Source organism: Blennius ocellaris, assembly GCF_963422515.1.
Source record: "Blennius ocellaris genome assembly, chromosome: 3".
In the NCBI taxonomy this organism is placed as follows: Eukaryota; Metazoa; Chordata; class Actinopteri; order Blenniiformes; family Blenniidae; genus Blennius; species Blennius ocellaris.
This window is the reverse complement of record NC_137652.1, coordinates 7,042,890-7,066,795: the sequence shown is the minus strand read 5'-3', so window position 1 is coordinate 7,066,795 and position 23,906 is coordinate 7,042,890. Positions and strand designations below refer to the sequence as shown.

Here is a 23,906-nt window from a genome sequence, read left to right as displayed (position 1 = left end):
TAATACTGCCAGAAGCAGCTTCAGCCTGTCTGTCCTTTACGAGATGGTGGAGGTGGTGATGGTGCGTAGTGGTTGGCATTTGCATTGAGATTGTACAATTACAGGCAGTTGAATGCATCAGTTTGATCCGTTGACATCAACTGCAATAGACACGCATCCCAACTCCGCTGATTTCAGATCAGACAGCCAAGAGGAGAATGAGTTCCTCTATAAGGCCTCAGCCCTCTGAGTCGGACTGCTGGACTCGTTTCACCTGGTTGACCACCTCTTCTTTGTTTCACTCTTACAATTCCTCCACCATGCAAAATAAAAGATGGCAACTTTGGATTGAACTCTTTTGGTCACGCGCATGTCCTGAAGCTGCGTTGTGACTTTTTGATTTGATGTCGTTGCTCTTTTGTTGTGGAGGCCAAGTGTAATGATTTCAATGCAGCAGTTCTTTCCTGTCAGCATGATTGTTGGCAGTGTTCAGTGCTGTTCATAAAGCAATATTCTGCTATTGTATAATAAAATCAGACGAAGAGCATTTGAGCAAGCTGCTCTGAAGGTCAGCATGAGGTCAATTTAATCAGATCAGGTCATGTGACAGACGGAGCCTCACAGATGTTGCAATAATATAATGATTGAAATAGTTTTTGTGATGATTTAGATTATATTGTGGTTATAATTTAAAAAAAATTTAAACATATGAATGCGCTTCTTGTTATGGTTCAACTGTCTTTGAGGCAGTGTTACTTCCACTGTAGTTTATGTGGAAGTAAAAAAAAAAAAAAAAAGAAATGAAAAGAAAAATCCAACCAAGGTATCTTGAGACAAGTATTTTCAAGCTCTTATGCTAAATATTGTAACATAACAGTGAACATGAACTCTCCCATATTTACAGGATCGTTGTCTGTATAGTTTAATCTCCATCTTATGAATTTAACATTAATAATTTTTGAATGGAAAAAAAATCTAAATAAGATTTATAAATCGATTCATCTGTTACGTTCAGCGTCACAGGGAACTTGAGCCACTCGGCTAACTGGCTGAAAGCAAGACTCAACAGGGTGATCAGAGAGGTGAACAGCCACACAAACTCACATTCACGCGAAATGGACAACTTTAGTGTCAACCTTTAAACCCTCATATTTTTGGGAATACTATGAGAAAACCCATGGCTACCCTGGATAACAGTAATTCATTAAATTGGATCATGTATTAGACATTATGATCTTGTCTTTAGATTAACATTGTTAGTGGTGGTGGTTTCATGTAAACTACAAAGATTTCTTCTTGAAACCATTATGGGAACTATTGTCACCTTCGATGTTGGTGTATAAAATTGTTTCACCCTGCTGCATAGTAATATCTGTCAAATTGAGTGTGATGTGAACATTTAAGTACAAACTGACTCTTAAAGATCTGATAGACTTTGATGGGCTATGATTGTCTGTTTTGGGGCCCCCAAAAAATGTAATTAGAATACACATTTTTAGCTATGTCAACAAGTCATGACACAAGAGCTTGATGAGGAAAATAGTTGTTTTGAGAAAATGGAAATATTGTCCACCTGTACTGTAGGAGATTTTCCAAGATTTAATTATTCACAAAGTTGTTAAGTCATTTCATCAATATAGAAAAAAACAAATTGTATTGTAACCTGAATTGGTCCTTTGCAGCTTTGTTCAAGGTTACTCTTCAGGAGGTGAACAGGCGCTACAGATCCAGACTGTGCATACAATGACTTCTGCGCACTCCAACAGCAGCGTAATTTGTCCCAATCTGGAGTCTAATGCTGCTTCAAGTACAATGAATGTAAATGTGAAAGCCTTTGGTGTCTGTGTTTTGTGTCATATGTCCTCTGGTCAACCTTTCTGACTAATTATCTACTTCACATTCAGAGCTGAGGTACCGAGATGGCATATTTCTCCCTTCGGGCTTTTGCGACTGCTGTTCTTATTGACCCTCCTCTCTTTACGACCTCCCCTTCTTCCCTCCAAGCTCAACCGAGCACCTGCCTATGTGTTTAGACATGTTGATGAATCTCATCCCTTGTGCTCGCTGGGCGATATCATAGGAGCAGCCTTGTTTCTCAAACCGGTTCCAAGGCCGACACGAGAAAAGCCAACACCCAGTTATCCTTCGTGTGCATGTGAAAATCCGCAGACCTGCAGCATGGAAAAACTATCTGCTTACATAACAGCGCCTTATCTCATAAGCTCGTTACAGTCCTTACTCAGCACACGCTTGGCTTGTGTCGCAAGTAAAAGGGCCCATGATAGGTTAGCAGCGCAGTGTACATGCAGGTATTATGACTTCAATTAGATTTATTCCAATATTTGAGACAATAGTGACCTATTGTGACCTTCTATGTGGTTTGGCTCTTCCAGAGATAAAAGCTTAGACTGGGTGGTCACTGCTGAGCCAGCTGAAGGTAATAATGCAGACACAGATAAGAAAATGAATGGCTTCTTCCTTCCTGCTGCTGTTGATTGGGCGAGAATGACGATGGCTATAAAGTAAACATTCAAGCTCAGCCGCTATCTGGCCCCTCCATGGCCTCACCTGTAGCCTTAAATATTTCAGGAGCAGCTATCACTTTAATGGGCCTGTCTGTCACCAGGTTGCCATGGCCACTTTCAGTTTGACCTCTGTGAGCGCCATCTCTGGCCAAGTCAAAATAACTAGTTCGGGATCAACAGAGAGGACAGAGCTATGGGGGGGGAAAAAAATCCACTTGTGACAAAATGTGCTTTTAGAGCTTGACTCAAAGTTTTAAAACTCCTGTTTCGCAAGAAAACTGCTCGGTACTGGGAGTAGAGAGTGTGTCATGTCTCTCAGATATTTGTCCGGACCACACCTCTGTGTACGAAACCCTCTGGGATGCAAGAGAGCCGACAATGCCAGAAACCAGATCAGAGAAAATATGACAAAAGCCCTTAAGGGGAGCATTTCCCATTTAGGTTTCTGTTTGTTCCCAGCAGCCTGAGGCGTTATCCCATCTACTGATTGTCCCCAAACTTTTTTATTTTTCTCTTCAAAGTTTACTTTGGGACTGCTGCTTCTGACTAATTCCACAGTAACTGAATAAAAACATGAGGGACACTTTTAATTGTCCACCGCCGTCTGGGTCACGATGATATATAATTAATATTGATATTATTCAATCAAAGATTGCTTGTAATGACTATTATTATCCAATTATGTGTTCAGAATAAGGCAGTTTTTGGAGAACTTCTGCAACTCCCATGCTCAGGAGTTTTCAGTAGGCTGTGCTGCATTCTAACAGCAAATGAAATTCACAGCACACAGAAAGTTTAAGAAACCAGGCCCAGCTTTGAGTAATAGTGCTGTGGAATTAATAACATAAAAAAGACTAATCAGTGGTGATTCTCACGTTTCTTTGGTTTAAGATTAGTATTTCAGTTTTGCCACTACATTTCAGCAATGAACACAATTTTCCTCCAGAGTAAAACTGCAAAATGCTTCTTCGTATATACTTCTTTTAAAAACTCCATTTATAATATTGTAGAATTGGCAACCTGAGGCAATTTTTATATATTTCAACTGGCTACATTGTAGACTGTGTTCTACAATGTAGCCAGTAGACTGTGTTCTCATTTCATATTGAGAATATATCTGCTTGGCGGCCTTATGTGGAGTTTGGATGTTCTCCTTGTGCATCTGTGGGTTTTCTTCAGGTACTGTGGTTTGTTCCCACAGTCCAAAAACATGCATTTGCATTTTAATTATGGACTCTGTAGATGCTCTTGTGTGGCTTGACATTTTATTTTAACTCTTATTTTATTCAACGTTTGCTTGAGCACGTTTAGTCATGTTTAAGTAGCAATGTTTAAAAAACAAAAACAAAACTATGATTCATTATCGTGTTTTATTAATATTTGTCATGTGCTGCTGTGACATTCAAATGTATCTGTTGAGGGATCAAAAAGTATATGTGCTATCTTAAAATCAGTCGTAGGTGTGAGTTTGTGGGATTGTCCGACACTCTTTGTTTACCTTGTACCCTTTACTGGTGACTTGTACAGGATGTACTCTGCCCTCACCAACATTGGCCCCCTGCTTTGGATAAAGCACTATAGAAGGTGGAATCTATATGGGTGAATCATTGTCGGCAGCCACACACTGCCAGAAATGAAATTAATGACGAAGACGAGTTATTGGCATCGCTTCAACATTTTTTTTTTTATAACCTTTATATGTACCATCTGCAGAGATTGAGTGTGTAACCAACTGCTCCACCCGTTGCAGTCCAGACGTGCTCTACCCTGTCTGTTGTATCGGTCTGTAGACACTTCAAAACTGTAAATATCTGTAATCATCAAATTGCCATAATTGTGTAAATGGGTATCATCGAATCGGGAGACTCCTGTGATCCAGGCATGTGTGGTGACGAGACTGGCACACAGAAGTTGCGATTGCAGGAGCTTGTCTTTCCTCTGCTGTTCCATTTCTTTCTCCACTATAGGGCAGGTTATTTTAAGCATACCTTTGTGGGTTCTCCCACAGTGTGACCGTGTGCCAGCAGGTACCGTAAATGAGAACAATAAAATAGGTTATGACTTTCAGTACTTTAATCGGTTACAACGCGTTGCTTCATTTTGTTTCTTACATACTTGTCAGAGTCTGGCGAGGGTCAGTTGTCTCATCAGGCACAAATATTCAGGCTCAGTTTTAGTGTGATGAAATTGTTAGATCCAGATTTGACCTATTTGGCTGATGAGGACCAGATTTGAGTGAAGTTGTCGCCAGCCTATTATTGTCTGAGAACAGCTTCAGATAATCCTGTATTTCTTTGCACCATTGGCAAAACAAAAGAACAAAGACATGTTAATTAGGGCGCGTTTGACAAGAAATTGTGAGCAACATTTACTTGGGAAAACAAAACTGAATTAGAAGTCAAACACTGTTGAAAATTATGTGCGAATGTGTTGATGAGCAGTTGAGAAAAGGGGGGCGATCCCAATCCCGATGCACCTTAATATGCGTACTGTGGTTTGTTCTTTCTCACCAGTGTGTGTATCATGTTGATTGTGCTCTTAATATCAGCCACTATATTACCTTGTGACTCGGATGAGTCACTCACATTTAATTAAATCCAATCCAAGTGAGAGAAAGAAAGCCACGCCAAATTTTTTCCATGCTCGACTGACATAGGTGTGATTATACAGGGCCATTATCTTTGAAGTTGTTACTCAGTTAAGGCAAACGGTCATTCAACTCTTGCAATCACAAGCTGCTGACTGTTTGTCAGCCTGATTACTTTTTTTCTAAAATATGCCGTCAGACCATAGACCGGAAAATTAAGTTAAGTTAGGACCGAAGGAGAAACATGAGTAGAAAATATTCCAAGCTCACTCTGTACGTATGTCAGAGGTGGAACTTGAAATGACTGTATTTGGCCGAGTCCCACTCACTGGATGAAGGAAACCTGCCTGTGTGATGAGTCAACACACATACGCATACAAACACACACATACACACACACCACCTCTTTCCATCTGTCTCTGTCTATTTATGCCACTTTCAGTAAATGTACTTGCTCTCCAAGACACTCACACTTTTGAAGCTTCACCATCCAAGTCGTCAACCTTGAGCCGTGTGCGGTTTCAGCCACTTTTGGATCTTGTAGATGTTGTTTTGAGGCCCTTGCATCACGTGACACGGTTCCCACGAGTGATGGTGAGGGTGCCGGAGAGGCCGGCTGGGTGTAATGTTGGTGAGGCCCGGGCCTCTCACGGCTAAGCTGGACACCAGTTTCATCACAGCTCTAATTGGTTTGGACACTGTGCTTCTGTTGTGAGAGAGAGAAGTCACGAGGATGTGATGAAGGTGAATTCCTGTGGAAACATACAGCTTTATCTGCATGTTTTATACATATTAGGATTGTTGTCATTTTTCTCATACCGCCTCCTTTTTCTGTTGACTTTCTCTCAGCCCGTTTTTCTTTCTTTTTTTTTATTCTTTCTTTCTCCCTCCCACTCTTACTTTCCCTCCCTCGCTCTTTCCCTATAGCCGCCTCCTCCTCTCCATCTCCATCCAAGTGGTGCTCGGAGGAGCTTACTCATGTCCAGTCACTTCCTACCATGCCTCCCACACGGACACCGGCGTCGTGCTCCTCTTTTTGACACGTCTCTGTATCGTTTGTCTGACAACAGGACAAGAATGAGGTTCCTGCCTGCCTAGCGACACGTCCCTGTTAAAGATGGCCCGGGGAAGGTAAGAAACCTCACAACCGTTTACATTCCTGCTCAAGAATCGAACCAGCCGGCGCTCGCTGCTAACCAGAAGCAGATGGTGAAAGTTTTGACTGAGTGCCTCGTTACGCCTGAACTCTGGATGGTGATGGTGTTTCTGTGTTACTGGGACAAAGAGTTGCTCAAAGAAGGGCAGCGATTGGCCAAGAGGCACATTTGGAGGCAGGCGCTTAAGGAGCTGTGCATCATGGACTGCAGCTGCTGCTTGTTTAGCAGTTGATCCCCCGCCGTGAGGAGAGTCCATATCGCCTCTGTGAAGTGAGAGTGCTCAACTTTGTGCTGTCATTGTGTTGGTCTTGTCAGCCTGATGCGCTGTGTCACGCCATTGTTTGGCTGCTGGGGAGGTTGTCACCACGCCAGTGACGTTGCTGGTGGGGAGGCTCCATGAGCCACATGGTCCACACTGGAATATCTTAACTGCAGCTGGAGGAACTGCTTTAATATTTGTCTGCCGTCATCAAGACGATGAATCTTAATGATCAACCAGCTGCTCCAGTTTGACATTTCTGGTTTCCAGTAAAATGTCTGAATAAGTATTGAATGAATTATAGCAGAATTAGGAAGAGAGAGTTGTGAATCAGGAAAACACAGCAAGTTATACTGTACTTGCTGATAGTTATACTGATACGATATTAGTTTTCATCTTTTTTGAAATGTCAAATTGGGAAATCTAATTTTGACATCAGAGAAAGATGAGCGTCAAGCCTCCGTTGTGATCCACGGATGTATACGTCTCTTCAGTCTATTTGGAGGCTCCCTTTTTATTGGGGTCGCCATGGCAAGTCATTGCAAGTAGCATTATGTTTTTAATTCCTTTCATGCAACTGGATTTTGAACCCAGTTCCCACACACTTCAGATCGGACCTTATGTAATCCTTTTCAAGTGCACATAACTTGTTTTTGAGGAGGAGCCCTCCACTGTGTGCCTGCATGTTATTTCATACAGAATAACTGCTACCCGCCTACCACATGCTCACTATATTTTTGTTTTCTGATATTTGTGACGTGACTGTCTAACCCTTTTTGAGCACCTTATTTCCACCTGTCAACAATCTGATGGGTCACAGAAATTATAAACTCGAGAGTAAATAGCCCAACGTACATCTGTTATATTTGAATTAATTTTTGAATTGGATATTTGAATTAATAATATGTCCTTCACTGAATGATTGTTTGATCATGATTGCATCAAGAAAGACACCTGGTTTAAAGAGTTGTCAAGTATATGGTGCCAGTTGCATTGAAAATGGAGCAGCCATATAGACTGTGATCATCGCCCAGTAAGCCAAATCACAGCTGTGTGGTTGTGTTGGACTGCCAGCTTTGTTGAGTGTTTCTGTTTGCAGAAGACTCTGTGAGAAGACATGACTTGTACTTTACATGTAGATTCAATGGTTGGCAAACAGGAAACATGAGGAGATCAGTCACATCCTGACATCCTTTCTTCTGAAGGGCCAGGAGAAATCATGGAGGCATGTGACTGTTTAAATCAAGAGAGCTGGATTTGTCCTTCACACTTATCTGTCTTTGACAAAGCCTTTACAGAATTAAACTTTCCACTTGAAGGGGAAAAAAACAAATTGGTTTGTTTCAGAGGAAAAAGTGTTTGTCCTCCAAATTTCCGTGTTGCCAGAGTGAATGTTGAAACGATGGTGAAAAGCTGTCCTCGGGCTATTTTTGACTGGGGGAAAAAAAAAAACCAACCCACTTTTTCTTTCTCCAAACAGTCAACACAGACTGCGCTTGCTTAACAATGTTATAAACATAGCAAGTCTCGGTCCCAAATAAAAATGCCACATACCAAAATACACAAACAGAAAAGCAACAGTCTTGTTTCTTCTGCGCCGTCCTCGTCCGCCACATTCTGCCGGAGCAGCTCACGCCCAGTTGCTGTTCTCTCTCTGTTGTCAAAAAGTGTTTGTGTAATGAGAGTGATGTCAGGGGGCCTGGACAAATCTACCGTGGGCGTCTGAGGTATTCCAAGAGTAACTTGACAGCTCAGTCCAGAGCTCTCAAAGCGACAGGAAACTCTCGAGTTGAGCATGCTGCGTCTCTCGCCTGTTGAGTCATCAGGCTTCGCCTCTCATTGTTCTCCTCCTTGCATGCCGGTCATAGCTGCTGTCTGCCGATGCAGAGGTCAACAGGGAGAGCAGTTTGTAGTCTTCGCCAGCTCTATCTCTCCGCCTGTGTTGCTATTTCATGAAGCAGTTTCCTGAGCTTCTGTTTGATGACGTACTGTATGCTTATGCTTTCTTTTTTTTTTGTGACTCCTCAGGTCCCTTGTGGTTATTCCTCTTGCTGTGGTTATGGTTGCACTCACTAAGCAGTCAGGATTGTCCTCCTCCTCCTCCTCCTCCTCCTGCCTATGACATGGTTTAAGCCACTCATGACCTGGTCACCATGATTGCCTCTGTGGTTGCCAATGGAAATCGAGATGGGCAGTCTGTGGTCCTGACAGGGGTGGACCCCGAGACCTGCATGATTGTGTTCAAGAACCACTGGGCTCAGGTAAACACCAGCACTACACCTCCAGTCTCACAAGTTCAAGGGATAGTAGGAAATTACTTGTCGCTTATTTGCTGTGCTGTTGAGTATAAGATGTAAAGATTGAAAATCCCTCCATTAAAGCACGTTTAAGTCAAGAGTGACTTTTAAGTGCCCCCACTTCTCACGTCTCGCATGCTGTGTTTCAATCAAACTCGTAATCTTTGGTCTTTCTCATGTTGTTCACGTTGCCTGGCTGCTGGGATTCATAGGCAAAAAGGTGCAACTCTTCAGTCAGTTGTCACCTGCTAGTCAGCCAATGCTTTAAAGTTCAAATACGTTATCTACTGAGTCATGTAGTATAGTCTGTTACTTTGTACTTGTAAATGACTCCGGTAATAATTTTGTATGTATTTTGAGAAATTGTGTTTAAATAAGTAATTGTATCATGATTTATTCTCACAAATGGGGTGGAAAAAGCTTCCTCTGAACACACAATATGGTGCTACCATTTTTTTGTGGGGGAGGGATATTCCACACTTTGGAAGCATTTGCGAGTTCATTCCATGCTTAGAAGTACCAATGTCGCTTGCATCATATCCAAGATTCAAAATTTGCATCAAAGAAAATTGCTTTGCTTGCAAGTTTGTCCATTAAAAAAAAAAAGTTTTAAAACCTATTCTTCCTCAACTTCTGCCCCGAAAGCTGCCTATAGAACCTGCAGTGTCGGGCCGTCCCAGCAACAGTAAGCTGCAGTGTGGTCATGGCCAGAGGAATCTTGGCAGCCTGGCGCAGACCGTCTCAGACTTTTGGCTCCTCGCGAGCTGCATGTGTCCCTGATCGCCCCTGTGGGACCTGGCGTCCTGCTAACCTGACTCCTCCCACACAAACGATGAAGATACACTCGTGTTAAAACCCCACGACTTTTAGCAGTAGTTGCTTCCATTTTGAAGTTTTCAATGGAAATTCCATTTATGAAAAGACATTTCACATCTGACTCTAATGAATTAAATGAGCTTGTAGTACAAAACCATGCAGGTCCCACGGCTGCAGGGATTAATATGAAACCTAATCGGACTTTTTATAGTAAAATCCTCTTGCAGGCTTTCCGCAGTCCTTTTCATTCACAGTAAATCCCAACAGCCAATAACAAAATCTCTCATTGTGAAAATGCAGGAAGTACAGTCATAACTAATCTGGTGAGTTTAACTTGCTTTTTGTCCGTCCCACTAATGAAGTAGCTTTTATCAGAATGAAAGGGAAATATAGTTTTTATAAATATGATTTATCAGAAGCAGAGATACTCAGACCAAATTGAGGTATTTCCTTTTTGTTCCCCAGAGGTCTGCTGTTGACTTGGCATCATTCACACTCATGTCAGTAATAGTGCTGGGCACTGGGAAGCCTAAATTAAGGAAAATTCCTGTGGATTTCATTAACACTGTGTGAACCTAGGAATTAGGAACCAACTGTGGATTTTTGTTTGAAGTTATGTGGCTTAATACATAATCACTTTCAGGAATCTCCAGTTATTAATGAAACAGGATTTGTCGTCTAGTTTTAACAACAAAACACAACTATAGAGTCGGAATAACTGTTTAACTGTTGTCATTAAGGAAATGTTGCCACCATCAGTGCAGGTTTGTTTAAAATGATTTTCACAAAGGTTTGTGTTCACCTGCAGCAGTGCAGAGGTGACTGGAAACAGTGTGGGTGCAGAATACCATCAAATATGGCAGCTACCTCAGGCATGTAGAAAAACGAGTCGAGTCAGAGGTGAAAGACAACAAGTGGAAACACTTTGAATTCAAAGTTGACGATTTGCATTACTACATACAGCATGCTTTTTTTTTAACGTATATATTCAACTTTGGAAGTATTAATGTATTTGATGTATTTGCTGTTTTTGAAAAATATATTTTTAATGTTTCAAGCTCAATTTGCAGGTTATTTTAGATGGAATTCACTATATGAAGGAAGCTGGTGATAATATTATTATGTTATTCATCATATGTAAAGTAATGTACTAGATGTTACTTGTGTTTAGTCTAACTTGTCTTGTGTGACTTTTACAATAGATAAAGCTCATGATTGACAGGCTCCTGGTGCTGGATTTAGATACCTCCTGTTCTGCTGTGTGAAAATTTTTTTTTTTAAAGGTTTGTAGCCTTTGATTGCATCATTTATTTACTATCTAGTTGGGTTTGTTTCTCTGAAGTCAGTCATCCAGGTCACGGTATATACAAATCCTGTCTTACTGGTTGCTGGATTTGCAGTTTTGAAGATGTTTCACGTGTCATTTGAAAGCTTTCATCAGAAGCCTGGGAGGTGGATGTTCGTACCGTGGAGAGGTTGTACTCTGAGGGAGTGACTGAAGCCTATTTCTGTTATATGCATGCCTTACATCTCCGTGTTGACAGTTGATAAGATCACCTGGTTTTTTTTTTCTCAAATGGGTATTGAGTTGTGTGCATTGTTGGTGGACAAATGGCCTCTCTGGCCCTCCTTCCTGTTCAAACACGATTGTTCCAATTTGACATAAAAGGCTCTTTCCCTTCTCTGTCAAACCACGGGTCCCATGTGGCCAAGATTCATGCATTGCTGTCTTCAACGTAATGTCCCTTTGTCTTTAGATGCAAGTGCTTGCGTACATGTGCAGCAGCCGCTTTCTCTCCGCCAGTATACAAGTCATTGTACCTCTCACTGCACTGTACCACCTCAACTCAGAATTCTTTAGCGGTGACACAATAACCCGACAATAATCGCATGCATCATGAGCTTTGCAGCAAGTTGTGGCGATCTGTCTGCTACATTCCCCGCTTCAAGTTGAAACAGAAGTGGCTGTAATTAAACATGCAAGGATCTGACTATCCCCAGTTACTAAGCGAAAACCGAGGGAACGCCTTATTTTCCAGATTAAAGCTTGTTTCGCTGCGGGCAAATTGGAAGCATAGGCCCACTCCTGCTGAGTCTTATTTCCACTCTTGGCTAATCTGTAGCTTGATAAGGAGTGCTCTTAACTTTGGTTTAAGTTTGGGAAACCTTGAAATCAGAGCAACATGATGTAAGTAATATTGGCCTGGTCCCTGTGTAAGAAGCCTTGTGTGTGTCACAGTTGTACGATTTGGTTTTATGTTCATTTGCTGCCTCTTATCTGCTGTTTTCCAGGCCCCACAGAGCTCCATGTGTTTGTAGCGACGTGCAAAGTGATCTGTCGGCTGCTGCCAACAGTATTTAACTGTAGTCCCTGTAATTCAGTTTAGTTTTCTGTTTTTTTTCTTTTTCCTCTCTCGGTTATGGAATCATCTCATTCATAGTTTATGCCCCATGAGTCTCCTTATGCTCAATGAAATCTCATATTTATACTGAAACACTTCAACTTCAATTTTCCTTTCTTTTTTTTTTTTTTTTGCAGTGTTTAAAGATTATTTTTCTATCAAAAGCCACCATATCTTGTCATCTCGATTCATTAATAAATGGGTTTGTAGAGGAAAATCAAGGCCCCCCCACACAATGAAGTGTTTTTTTTGTCTTTCAGGCCTGCTGTGGTTTCCTTTTTCTTTTTCTTTAAAAAAAACAACAACCCTGAATTATTTGATGCTCATAGACATGATGTTATTGCAGCGACTAACAGAGCTTTACTGTGATGCAGCAGCAGTACTATTGATACAGTGTAAACCGGATTATTGAGGGGCTTCTCCTCCAGACCACTGAGCAGACCAGAGAGACATGGCAGCTCTACAACTTTTCCATTGCATTAATGATTTTGTAAAAGCAATCAGTTTCTAGCATGACTAGAATGAATTGAGACCAGCTGGGGGTGGGGGTCCACTACATCGGGAAAATTGGTGGTCGAAAGAACAAAAATAAGTCATGACGAGGAGGGAAAATTCATGTGTGTATATATATATATATATATATATATATTTTTTTTTTTTTTTGTTTCCACACACAAAGTTTTGCCCTACTATCAATAAAACTTACAAGTTAGGTAATTCGAAACAGAACATTTTCAGAGCACAGAGGTACATATCTAACTACAAAATACATGGAAAAAGTTACTGAGCATAGAATTGCAGTTTTAACACACCAACCCATAACTCAAACCTGGCTTCCTCCAGCCTCTCGAGCTGCACTGATCCCCGAGGTTTGGACCACTAGGCCAAGCCCCATCAGGCTCAGGCTGGGATTACAAACCCGGTTGTCTTGTTTCCATTGGCTATGCCCAGCTCTCTCATACACAGCCAGTTATTGTCATGGCAGCAGCGTCAGGCTGGGGACACTGGCTCCATTATTGCCACGCTGGTTTCTACACAGCGGACACACAAGGGAGGCACTGCATACACAAAGGACGGTTTCAGTCTCTGCTACCAAACTCAGTTTATCTGCACTGTGCTGCCGGTCTATTTACACGCCAACTCTGTTGACAGTCAACCTGCGAGGAAGAGCAACTGGGCTGTACTTGTTGAAAAACGATGTGTAAACATGCATGGAAAACACATTCTCACCAGCGGGAAATGGTAAAATTATGGATCACACTTTATTTGGCCTGTTTTTTGGAACTCAATCATCTTAATCTCAATGAATATGTAAATAACACTGGTAGTAGAGCATAACAGCCACTCCATTAAAACTCACATTTTAAGTCTTCATATTAATTCTACTTCTACTCTTTTCTTTTTCTCTTCTATTCCAGACTTTTTGGATGTCCACTTTACGCTATTAAGTATCTGAATCCACTGGTGCTTTTCACAGAGTGCTTTGTTTGGTGTGATGTATTCCCTAAGAGGTTATGGCCAGATCTACTAAGCTCACCCACAGAGTATACTGTAGGTCTCCGAGTCTCATGCCCTTTAATGATGTGGGATAAATGTTCAATGGGCTTGCCATAGAGAGTCGGAGCTGCAATGCTCCTAGTCTGCTCACAAAATGTCAAAGTGCAAGTGTTGTGCTTCAAAGACAAACGAGAGCACCGTGTCACATTTTCAGAAAAACCATAAAACTAAAGATTGCTTTATTAATGTTTTTATTTGGTTAAAGTACTGCTAATGCCACTTGTTTCTATTGTTACATTAAAAAAAAACCTAATGCATCTTTTATTAAAGTTGTAAATACTTTAATAAATTCAGCCCATTATATTTCATATTTAAAACATGAAATAAAATATTAATAATGCATGATGAAACATCTTCAGTAACTTTTTTTTTTTTTTTGTAGGCAACACATGAACACAATCCCACTCCCAGTTTAATCGAATGTAACTCTGTTCCCTTTTTTTAAACCGTAGGTGGTGAAGATCCTAGAAAAACACGACCCCTTGCGCGGCAGCTCCACGCTACCCGCCCTAGCTGTCATCAACCTCGGCGGCAGCTCCGGCGGCGGCCATCGTTTCGGCTCTATCCCCGGAGATGAGGCCAACGCGGTGCAGAACTACGTGGAGCACATGCTCTTCCTGCTCATGGAGGAGGAGAGCGGCCAGGCTGGAGCCATGGGACCCATCCTGGAGTTTGTGGTGATGGAGAACGTGATGGAGCGCCTGTTCGTGTGGAGCCTGCGCAGAGAGTTCACCGACGACATGAAGCTGGAGCAGCTCAAGATGTACGAGATGCTGGTGGGCCAGGCTCGCCAGCCGCTGCTGCATCACAAGCCCATCCTGCGCCCGCTCATGATGCTGCTGTCCTCCTGCTCCAGCACGGCGGCGCCGCCGGTCGAGGCCGAGCTGGTGCTGCTGCTCAACCAGCTGTGCTGCGTCCTCGCCAAGGACCCGTCGATCTTGGAGCTTTTCTTCCACACCAGCGAGGACCAGGGAGCTACCAACTTCCTCATCTTCTCCCTGCTCATCCCCTTCATTCACAGGGAGGGCACAGTGGGCCAGCAAGCCAGAGACGCCCTGCTGCTCATCATGTCGCTGTCTGCTGAGAACCAACGAGTGGCCAAACACATCGCCGAGAACACCTACTTCTGTCCGGTCAGTCCCTACAGAAAATATTAGGGTTAAATCTGTTTCTAAGAATTAATTCGTCCCTAAAAACCAAACATATTCAGCAGCATCGTGACCATTATCTATAAATTCTGATGTTTACTCTCGAACGAGGCGACATTTTTTTGGCACTGCTTGTTACAAATGTCGAGCATTCATACGACTGTGGCACGGCTACAAACTAATCCAATGTAAATAATGCCTTTTACCCACAGCTGCAGACAGCGCGGTGAAGAATAGGTTTTGATGGGATGCCAGTTGAACAACAAGAGTCTGAATGGAATTTGTTCCACTGGCATCCACACAGAGGGCACAGTGGGATAATCCCATAGAAGATGTATACATTACAACACTAATGATGCACTCATCTGGCTGGTAAATTGGCCTGTGATGCAATATTCTCTGTTGTTGGAAATCCATAACAAGTATTGGAACAAAACGAGGACAGACGGTTATTTTGACATGAATGCATTAATGAGAGACTGTATGGCTCATCATGATCGTTAGTGCACAACGAACGCTCTGCTGCTCAATTATTCATGACGTCTCCTTGCTGACCTGCAGGACGCATAAATCTGTGCGTGTGCTGTGCATTGAGGAACAGGAAGGCTGAGCTGTAGCAGGTTGACGGCACTGTGGTAGTGTATGCATCACTTTATTAAAACGTCGAGAGCAGGATGTGATTTACTGGAGTGTTTCGCTTTGAACCGAGTTGTAAAACACTTTAATAGATCTGCTGAAGTCAAAGGTGACACTGACAACAGAGACTATATGACACGTATGCTAAGTAGAACACTGCATCATTAGTGTTAGATGGTGCCTGTATTTTCCCTTTATTTACTTTATGCCACATTATTTTTGATGGATTCAACATTATTACAGGATGTCAGGGGGTTTTGCATTTCTACATTACTAGTTTCTACTCTCATTCATATTTTCTTAAGTCTTAGTTCACTATTGTCCTTTTAGAGGCTTTAAAACAAGCTGGTCCTTAACAACAGTGTCATTGAGTCTCACCACTTTGACCAAAAGCTGTAGATTTCTCTTTGACTATAATAACTGAAAAGATATATAAAAGAAGATGGTTATAACACAATAGAGTAGGCCACATCTCCAATAAACGTCACTGCCCAACAGTGTTTCTGAATATTTTTCACTTCAGCTCTTTAATTTTCCCCACAACAAAAAAACAGTCAATATCCCTTTGTTATATTTGGAGGAGGCTTACATTATGCTCACATTAAATCATGTAATGTTTATATATCAGAAGCAAGTGAAGGGTCAAGTGTAAGGATTTAAACAAGTTTGAGAAGGGTTAAATTGTAATACACTTATGACTTACAGAATTCAAGTGGACTGTTTCTGAGGTTTTATATATATATATATACGCACACACCCCGGTATTGGGAGGACATATGCACAATATAAACACTCTGTCCATATTCCATGAACTGAAAATGAATACAAGGCACATAACGATATATTAAGGGATTGGTAATTTATTAAATATGAAAAGGTGAGTTTGGTGTGATGGTTAAATTTGGTTTGACATGCGCCTGTAAAATATTGCCAGAGTCATCATGCAGAGCTGCGTGAACTGCCTAAATACTAGGCATAGGTCTGAATTAATGGGCTTTATTGACATGAATAAATGTTTTACTTTTATTTTTACATCTTGTATGTAAACACAATGTGCTAAATATGTTGGGTGCGATAAACTGTGTGCATACGTAAGAAAATAACTTTCCGGCGGGTAAAAATGGGGGAAAACACGTCGGCACTGATGAGCAGTGAAGAAGTATATTTCTTAGAAACAAGTGTTGGTATTGTGAAATACGACATACTGCATCTTACAAATTGGCTACAAATGTTTTAAAGCCCCCCTTTTTTTGTGATTAGCATAGAAATTTACCATGTGTGTAAAATTCAGTTCACATCGCATTAAGCACCAAACTACCATCTCTTTCACACTGTGAATATTTTAGGACTCTAGCCACAATGTTCACGCTGTTTTTGAACATTCCTTCCGCTAAAAAGTGGTGTAGTGGTTAGCGCTCCTGCTTCATGCTGAGAAAATTCCTGTGTTTGAGCCCAGGCTCCACCGGGGGAAACGTTCGTCTCCAGTTTAAATGTTCTTCCCGTGCGTGAATGGGTTTTCTCTGGTTTCAACTCGCAGTCCAAAAACGTGTGCTTGGAGTTAATTTCTGACTCTAAACTGCCCGTATGAGTGATTCTGTGTGATTGTCTGCCTTTGCTATGTCATGGACTGGTGATCTGTCTCTCGCCGAGGGCCGGCTCCAGCCTCCTGCAGCCCTGAGTTGGTGTCAGAACATGGATGGACAGTCATTTTCATTTGGAAGTGACAGATGGTGATGCTGTTGTTAATAATGTGGAAAACGACTCATGGATTATATAAAATTAAGGAGAAAAAAAGCAAGCTTTCCCACACGTTGCCAGGTTTTGTTGAATTGATGGCAATTGTTAGAATTGCAATCTAAATTATTATGGGGGAGTGTTTAGTAAATGTTTTGTGATATTTTGCTATTAATGTGAGGTCACTGTGAACTCGGGCCTCCGTAATCAAAAAAAGCTCATCTTCAGTTACATTCAGCCACATTTGAAAGAATTCAGTCAACTTGTTTTTTTATGGTTTGAAGACTGTGAAGCTGTCGATGGTCATGTGACTGGTTGCTAATGAATTCAGCCAGGATCTTAAGCTCAGAATGCGCTTTATGTTAACCATGTCCTCTTGTGCTTAATAATCTCGTTCAATGGTTCTTATTTATGTAATGCTCTTCCTACTGGAAAGAACAGATCAAACATGTTTGAAATTTGATTAAAATATGATGTCGAATTAAACGGATGCATATATGGCTTATGTACTTTTACATAAACTGTACTATCAGAGGAACCTTTTGACCTTTGATTGAGCTACGCGGTTAAAGAAGATTCTGGTATTTTCAACAATATTATGAAAACATGCCACGAACTCGTCGGAGCATAAAAAATACTGACTGCTATTGCTGAAAGTAGAGTGCTTTCTTCTCGTGATGATCTCAAACCAGCTCTTGAGCTTGACCAGAGGAGTAAAAAGACGACATTTTAATCCGGTGTCTCTCCGTCAGGTGCTGGCCACGGGGCTGAGTGGCCTCTACTCTTCTCTGCCCACCAAACTGGAGGTTCCCAGCGAGGAGTGGCACTGCCTGCACAGAGAGGACTGGCTCAGGACGCCGCCCCTCGTCCAGTTTCTCAACTCGCTGGAGTTCTGCAACGCCGTCGTTCAGGTGAACGCGTGCGTCCAGTCTGCGTGCACTAATGCTGTGCTTCATAAAAAATGCATTCAGATATTCTAAATGCCTGCAAGCTTTTGTTGGTCTGTACTCTTGACCCCGGTGTCTCTTGATATTGACTTTTTTTTTTTTTTTTTTCCAGGTGGCCCACCCTGATATCAGAGACCAGCTGCTCGGCTACATCCACAACGGTTTCCTCGTGCCGGTCCTCGCTCCCGCACTGCATAAGGTTGGCACTCATCTGTGTGGAATACAGAGCGACTTTTGTTTTGAATATGAATGAAAGGATTACTTTCTATGCTTTAATTGTAAATGTATGTGCATACTAATGAAATTCACCTTGGGCATGTGTTCTGTAAGTTAATCTTTACCCACTTGTGATCTGTTTATACCTATGTGCAGCTCACCCTGGAGGAGGTGATGACCACTACAGCGTACCTTGACCTCTTCCTCAGAAGCGTATCGGAGCCGGCCCTGCTGCAGGCCTTCCTCTCCTTCATTCTCCTCCACCAACATGAGAACGTGTACATCCTGGACACTCTGGTCAGCCGCATCAACACTCCATTTCAGGTACTGGAAGAGCTTGGTGCACATGCAGGCTTGGTAATAAACACATATGACATGGATCATGTTTATCAGATTTAAAAGTGGCGTAAGAAGGCTCTAGTGACATGTTTACATGTGGACCAGAAAGTTGGTGACTTTATTCAAAACATAAACTGGTGTATTTTCTCTGAAAAAACTGTTCAAGTATTTCAGCTGAATCTTTTAACATGAATAAATAATGTAGTCTTTACATTGCTGTTCACTGTGCAAATGGCTTTGGGAGTTTCCTCCAGTCTTTGCTAAAACTCCTCTTAAACTCACACATAATCAACCACAAATGTGAGAGAAAACATATTTGCTTTTCACATTAATGTTAAGTAGTCGTATAATGAATGTAATGAAAGAGTAAACGATATTTTTCACAACCATAATAGGGATAAAGCGACATGTGTATGTATCCTCATACATTCCATTATTGGTTGCTACAGACCTCGAGCAGCATTTTATATTTCTGAAATATTGACAAAGAAACAAGCATTTACATTTTGAATGAAACTATGTTTGGCACTTTTGTTGTTGTTGTCTTGTTGAATGGGAAAAAAAGCATTTTATCGATTGAACAATGTGATGTTCTCCCACTGACCCCTGCAGCTGGGCACCGTGTCGCTGGCTCTCTTCCGCACACTCATCGGCTTGTACTGTGAAGACGTGATGCTGCAGCTCGTACTGAGGTGAGCCGCACACACGCACACACACACACTCACACACACACACACACACACACACACACACACACACACACACACACACACACACACACACACACACACACACACACACACACACACACACACACACACACACACACACGCACACTGACTTATCCCATTGAAGCATGGCACATCTAATCGGTTTACAACGCCACGAGTCTTGACTCTCTACCTCCCACTGTCACCATCTGTCTGCCCCTGTAGGTACCTGATCCCCTGTAACCACATGATGATGAGTCAGAGGCGCGTGGTGAAGGAGAGGGACTGTTACTCGGTGTCGGCGGCCAAGATCTTGGCGTTAACGCCGTCCTGCTGCTCCCCGGATCACAGCCCTCCGCCTCTGAGACAGCTGGAGTCCATCCTCTTCTCCAAGGGGGCAGAAACCCCCAACAAATCCAGCAGCACAGGTAAAGGAAGAGGGTCACAATTACAAAGTGAATCTGGTGTTTGAGTTCAGATTTGAAGTTATTTTTGCTAGAAAGGAGGAAGACGGTGCCAGAGGTTTTTCAATGAATGACTTTAGGCAAGCCAAATGTGAACACACAATTCTGGTAGTAATCCTCATTATTTAAATTAAATAATCTGTGTATATAGCAGTGAATTCCTCAATTTGAACCCAAACATTGTCTTTCTTATAATCAATATTAAAGTAGAAATTAAGCTCAGTACAAACAAAGCACATTTCTTAGACGTATAATACATTATAGAAATATTAGGACTGGCTGAAATTGTTTAGAAAACAAACATAGATTTGAAGCAGTGGTTTTCTCTGGTAATGGGATTAAAGTATTGTCCATAAAATTGCACATCAAAAGCACTGATTGTTAATTCAAAATATGTGTTGATGTGTGCTATGTTCATTCAGCTGGGAATCTTTTGAAAATCAAATGTCGATTTTCCCAGTTGGGAGCATTCCCTTGAAATGTTTTCATAAAGAAGACTACGAGGGCTTGTCCAATGCAGCCTGAGTTTTCACACTTTAACTCTGACAAAGGTTTTTCACAGATTGCCTCTGAGAAAGACTGAGAAACTTCCAAAAGTTTAGACTTTCTCAGTGGGAGGTTTCCAGATTCATGGTGTTGAAAGGAAGTCCGGCCTTTCCCACTTTCCAGTTACTCACGAACGCACCATCAGTAGCAACTGGAGTGATGTGAATTACATGGCCTAAATTGAGCTTAATTACGAGGAAAATTGCTTCCAGAAAAATTGCAAACAAAAATTGGTATGAAGAGTGAGGGGAGTATGTGTAATTTGTTACTCCCACCTCAGTGGGAGACTGTTGATTTAGTGAGACCGAGAAATGTCCTCTGATCCTTCATCAGTGAACGGCTCTCTGTGGCATCTTTGTTCATTACTTCAGCATTGACGTTGTGTTTTGTGCTACGGACTTGCTCAAACGAGTTATTGCTTTTCATTTTAAACCAGCTTTTATGGATGTTGTTGCCGCTTTTAAATTACCTCTGCAGGAAATGCATTCTGCAGATTTTGCTCTTCATGGCTGTATTTGGATGAATGGATATTGTAACCCATGTGATGGTGGTGAAAACAAAGAGAGGCTAAATGGACGGAATGGGAAAATTATTCACTGCTGCTTTTGGAGACAAAAATAGCTATAATTAAAGTAATGCATTTAATAATCTTTCATTATCCTCTTTTTGGGACTCATACCAGTTTCTTCAGTCGGTGTAGACATATGACACACTGTAAGGTGCTGATTTGCCTTTAATTAAAATGCACATATAGGAGGATTAATTGGGAGCATATATCCAACAGTGAGGCTTCCCGCTGTTTCACTGTACCGCATCACTTTAGCCTCTGTAGTCACACGTCAAACTCATTAGTTGTGCTCAGCGTGAGAGCGGCGCCGAGCTTTAATCAGCATTTCTTATCTGTTTTTAGAAGAAAAAAAGCTCTTCTTGGAGGAGGGCGATGGATCGGGTAACTCCTGCACCATCGGCTCAGAAATCTACCTGGATGTCAGTTACCTTCATTACCTCTACGACGCCCACCTGAGCATCAGCAGCTGCCTACGCGCCTGCCAGGTGTGGTCGGCCCTGTACGACGGCGAGGACCCGCCTCCCGAGAAATATGAGCCCGGCGTCCTGGAGGAGCCGGGGTTGAAGGGCCGACAGGCCCAGGTGGCTCTCAAACGGGTCCAACAGCCGACCGCCCCCCAACCTCGACCCAGCCTGAACCACGGCGCGGCGCCGCCCTCCGTCCACCAGCTTGAGTTGGAGTGGGACGATAGTTACGACGCGTGTCCGATGCAGACCGCCGAGGCTCCCGCGGCGACCAAACCTCCGCACCAGCCGCCTGCCGATCCCCCAAAGCACATCCAGGACATGAGGAGAACAGCCATCATGTTAGTGAAGGACTCTTACATCGAAGAGAACGACTTCCAGGATGATGCCATGGTGTATGACCTTGTTGCTAAGAAAGATGCCACAGATGCCGAAAGCACGAAGTCCAAATCGCAATCGGAGCCGAGCTCAGCGGGAACCCCACTGAACAACGGGTTCGGTGTCGCGCCTCCCGCCTCTGTGACAGCAGATAATAGCAAGAGCAGCTCGGACTCGGCGGTCAAAACTCAGACGGATTGTAACGATAACTTTAAAAACACGACCGTTGTGGGGGGCGACGATCTGTTGGCTCAATACGAGGAGCTCATTCGTACTTTGGACACTCAAGCGGGCAGAAAACAAGGTAAAGCTGACGCAGACATGAAGAAACCCCTCACACCAAGGGAGGAGGAGGACGAGGAGGAGATGGATTTTACTTCTTTCTCTGCCGAAACTCCGGAGCCAGAGAAACTGTTCTCACCATTTGGGACAATCAAGTTCCGCAGTGGAAGTACAAGTAGAAACCAGCCGATACCGTTTACTGGTGAGTTTGCTGTGCAAGAGTCTTGATATTTACTCCCAAAGTATGTCTTGGTCGCACAGTAAAAGAGGGTATTTGTCTCCTGGTGCAGGTCCATTTGTCAGTGTACTGTTGTCCCGGCTGGAGAACATGCTCTCCAACTCCCCCCATGTCAACCTGTTGCTGACCGGCATCCTGGCCCAGCTCGCTGCCTACCCTCAGCCTCTCCTGCGCTCCTTCTTCCTCAACACCAACTTGGTTTTTCAGCCTACGGTTCGCTCACTTTACCAGGTAATACCACGGCTTTACCGAGCCACACCAGGCAACAGCAGCACTTAGACCTCACGGAGACTCTTCATCGTTGTTGTGCTCTATTTCTATTTGCATTAACATGAGGCGTTTTGTTCCTTCTTTTCTTTGGTTTCCGTCAGGTACTAGCTACTGTGAAAAACCAGATAGAAGAACAGGCTTCCAGCAGAAAGGATTTCCCAGAGCTGATTATTGCTGCCCAGCACTGGCTACTGGCAAGAGACGCTTTGTTCATGGAAACTGGTGAGAAAACCTCCTCCTCCTGCTGTTTTACTCCAGGCGGAGTGACACACTCCATTTATGCGGCTCATTTGGTTCAAGATAGGAACATGAATAGAGTGAGCAACTCTGACAAGGAAAACAGTGACGACTCGTCTTCAAACAGCAGGTCTCGTTCAAAATTTGCTATAGTTGATGAAATTAATCGAAGAGGGGTGACGAGTGCACCGGGGTCGGGGACCTGCAAAGCCTGTGTTTGAGGAGCAATTGGCGGCGTTTGTGATCCCATCTCTCTAAAGCGCTAGCAAAAACATCATTGCTGGTGGTGTCGGTGCAAACACTGCCCATGCTGACCCATCTTAATACCACAGGACAGCTTAGACGTCTTAGAGTCAGGAGGGATCACTGTTGTTTGAGCGAATTAAAGCTGATCTATGTGATAAAGTTTTAATATGTTGTGCATCTTTCTGTGAATGAAATTCATTCAAAATCAACCATTTTTCAGATGCTCTTAAAATGCTGAGAGGAAAAATGTATTTGTAAATATATATATATAAAGGAGAATATAAATAAAGGAGATGGAGATCCAGCACAGCAGCAGATGCGCTCTGATCTCATCAAACCTGTTTTAATCTGGGATCAAGAACCTTCCTGCCTGGAGTTGGGTTATTAACAAAATCCTGCTTGTTAGGATAATTGGTGACCGGAAATGTCCCCTCTGTGTGTGTCTGTCTGTGTGTGGGGTGCTGTAATGGGTGTACTATTTTGTCAGTATTACCTGTGAAAGGCTTCTTCTTTCCCAACCCTAATGAGCAAACGTAGAAAGTTAATACATTCAGACACCTTACAAATTCGAGAACAATGTCTCTCATATTTGTACAATAATTGAAATGACAGCCATATTGAGGTTAATTAAGCTCAGAGATTGGGAAGCCAAGTAACATAGAATTAATCTTTACACTTTTAGTGTATACTTTTTGTAGTTTCTTTTTAAAAATCCACATAATGAATCATTAAGATATCAAAGTAATATGATTTACAGTTTAGAAATACTGTTGTGTTGGGCACAATCTCAGAACTATTGTCATTGTTTCTGTTTATGTTGACTGTTGTCAATAAAAAGTGAAAAAGATCCTGTTGTGAAGCTCCTCAGCTTCACATTTTGTCAGACGTTTGAAAACCTCATATG

The 23,906-nt window shown here is 42.4% G+C and overlaps 1 protein-coding gene across 2 annotated transcripts in view; it reads left to right on the top strand.

Annotated features, from left to right (window-relative positions):
• Positions 1-23,906, top strand: part of fhip1aa (FHF complex subunit HOOK interacting protein 1Aa) — a 31,320-nt gene that overhangs the window by 5,006 nt on the left and 2,408 nt on the right. Inside the window, exons 2-12 of one of the 2 annotated variants that reach the window (XM_080520267.1) lie at positions 6,162-6,222; positions 8,536-8,768; positions 14,032-14,712; positions 17,850-18,008; positions 18,157-18,243; positions 18,417-18,584; positions 19,212-19,291; positions 19,535-19,737; positions 21,230-22,213; positions 22,302-22,480; positions 22,621-22,741. In XM_080520267.1, coding sequence (XP_080376393.1) covers positions 8,661-8,768; positions 14,032-14,712; positions 17,850-18,008; positions 18,157-18,243; positions 18,417-18,584; positions 19,212-19,291; positions 19,535-19,737; positions 21,230-22,213; positions 22,302-22,480; positions 22,621-22,741 — 2,770 coding nt within the window. In that variant the 5' untranslated portion in view covers positions 6,162-6,222; positions 8,536-8,660. Of the gene's footprint in view, positions 1-6,018; positions 6,223-8,535; positions 8,769-14,031; positions 14,713-17,849; positions 18,009-18,156; positions 18,244-18,416; positions 18,585-19,211; positions 19,292-19,534; positions 19,738-21,229; positions 22,214-22,301; positions 22,481-22,620; positions 22,742-23,906 lie in introns of both variants that reach the window. The other variant, XM_080520266.1, reaches the window with a different exon arrangement.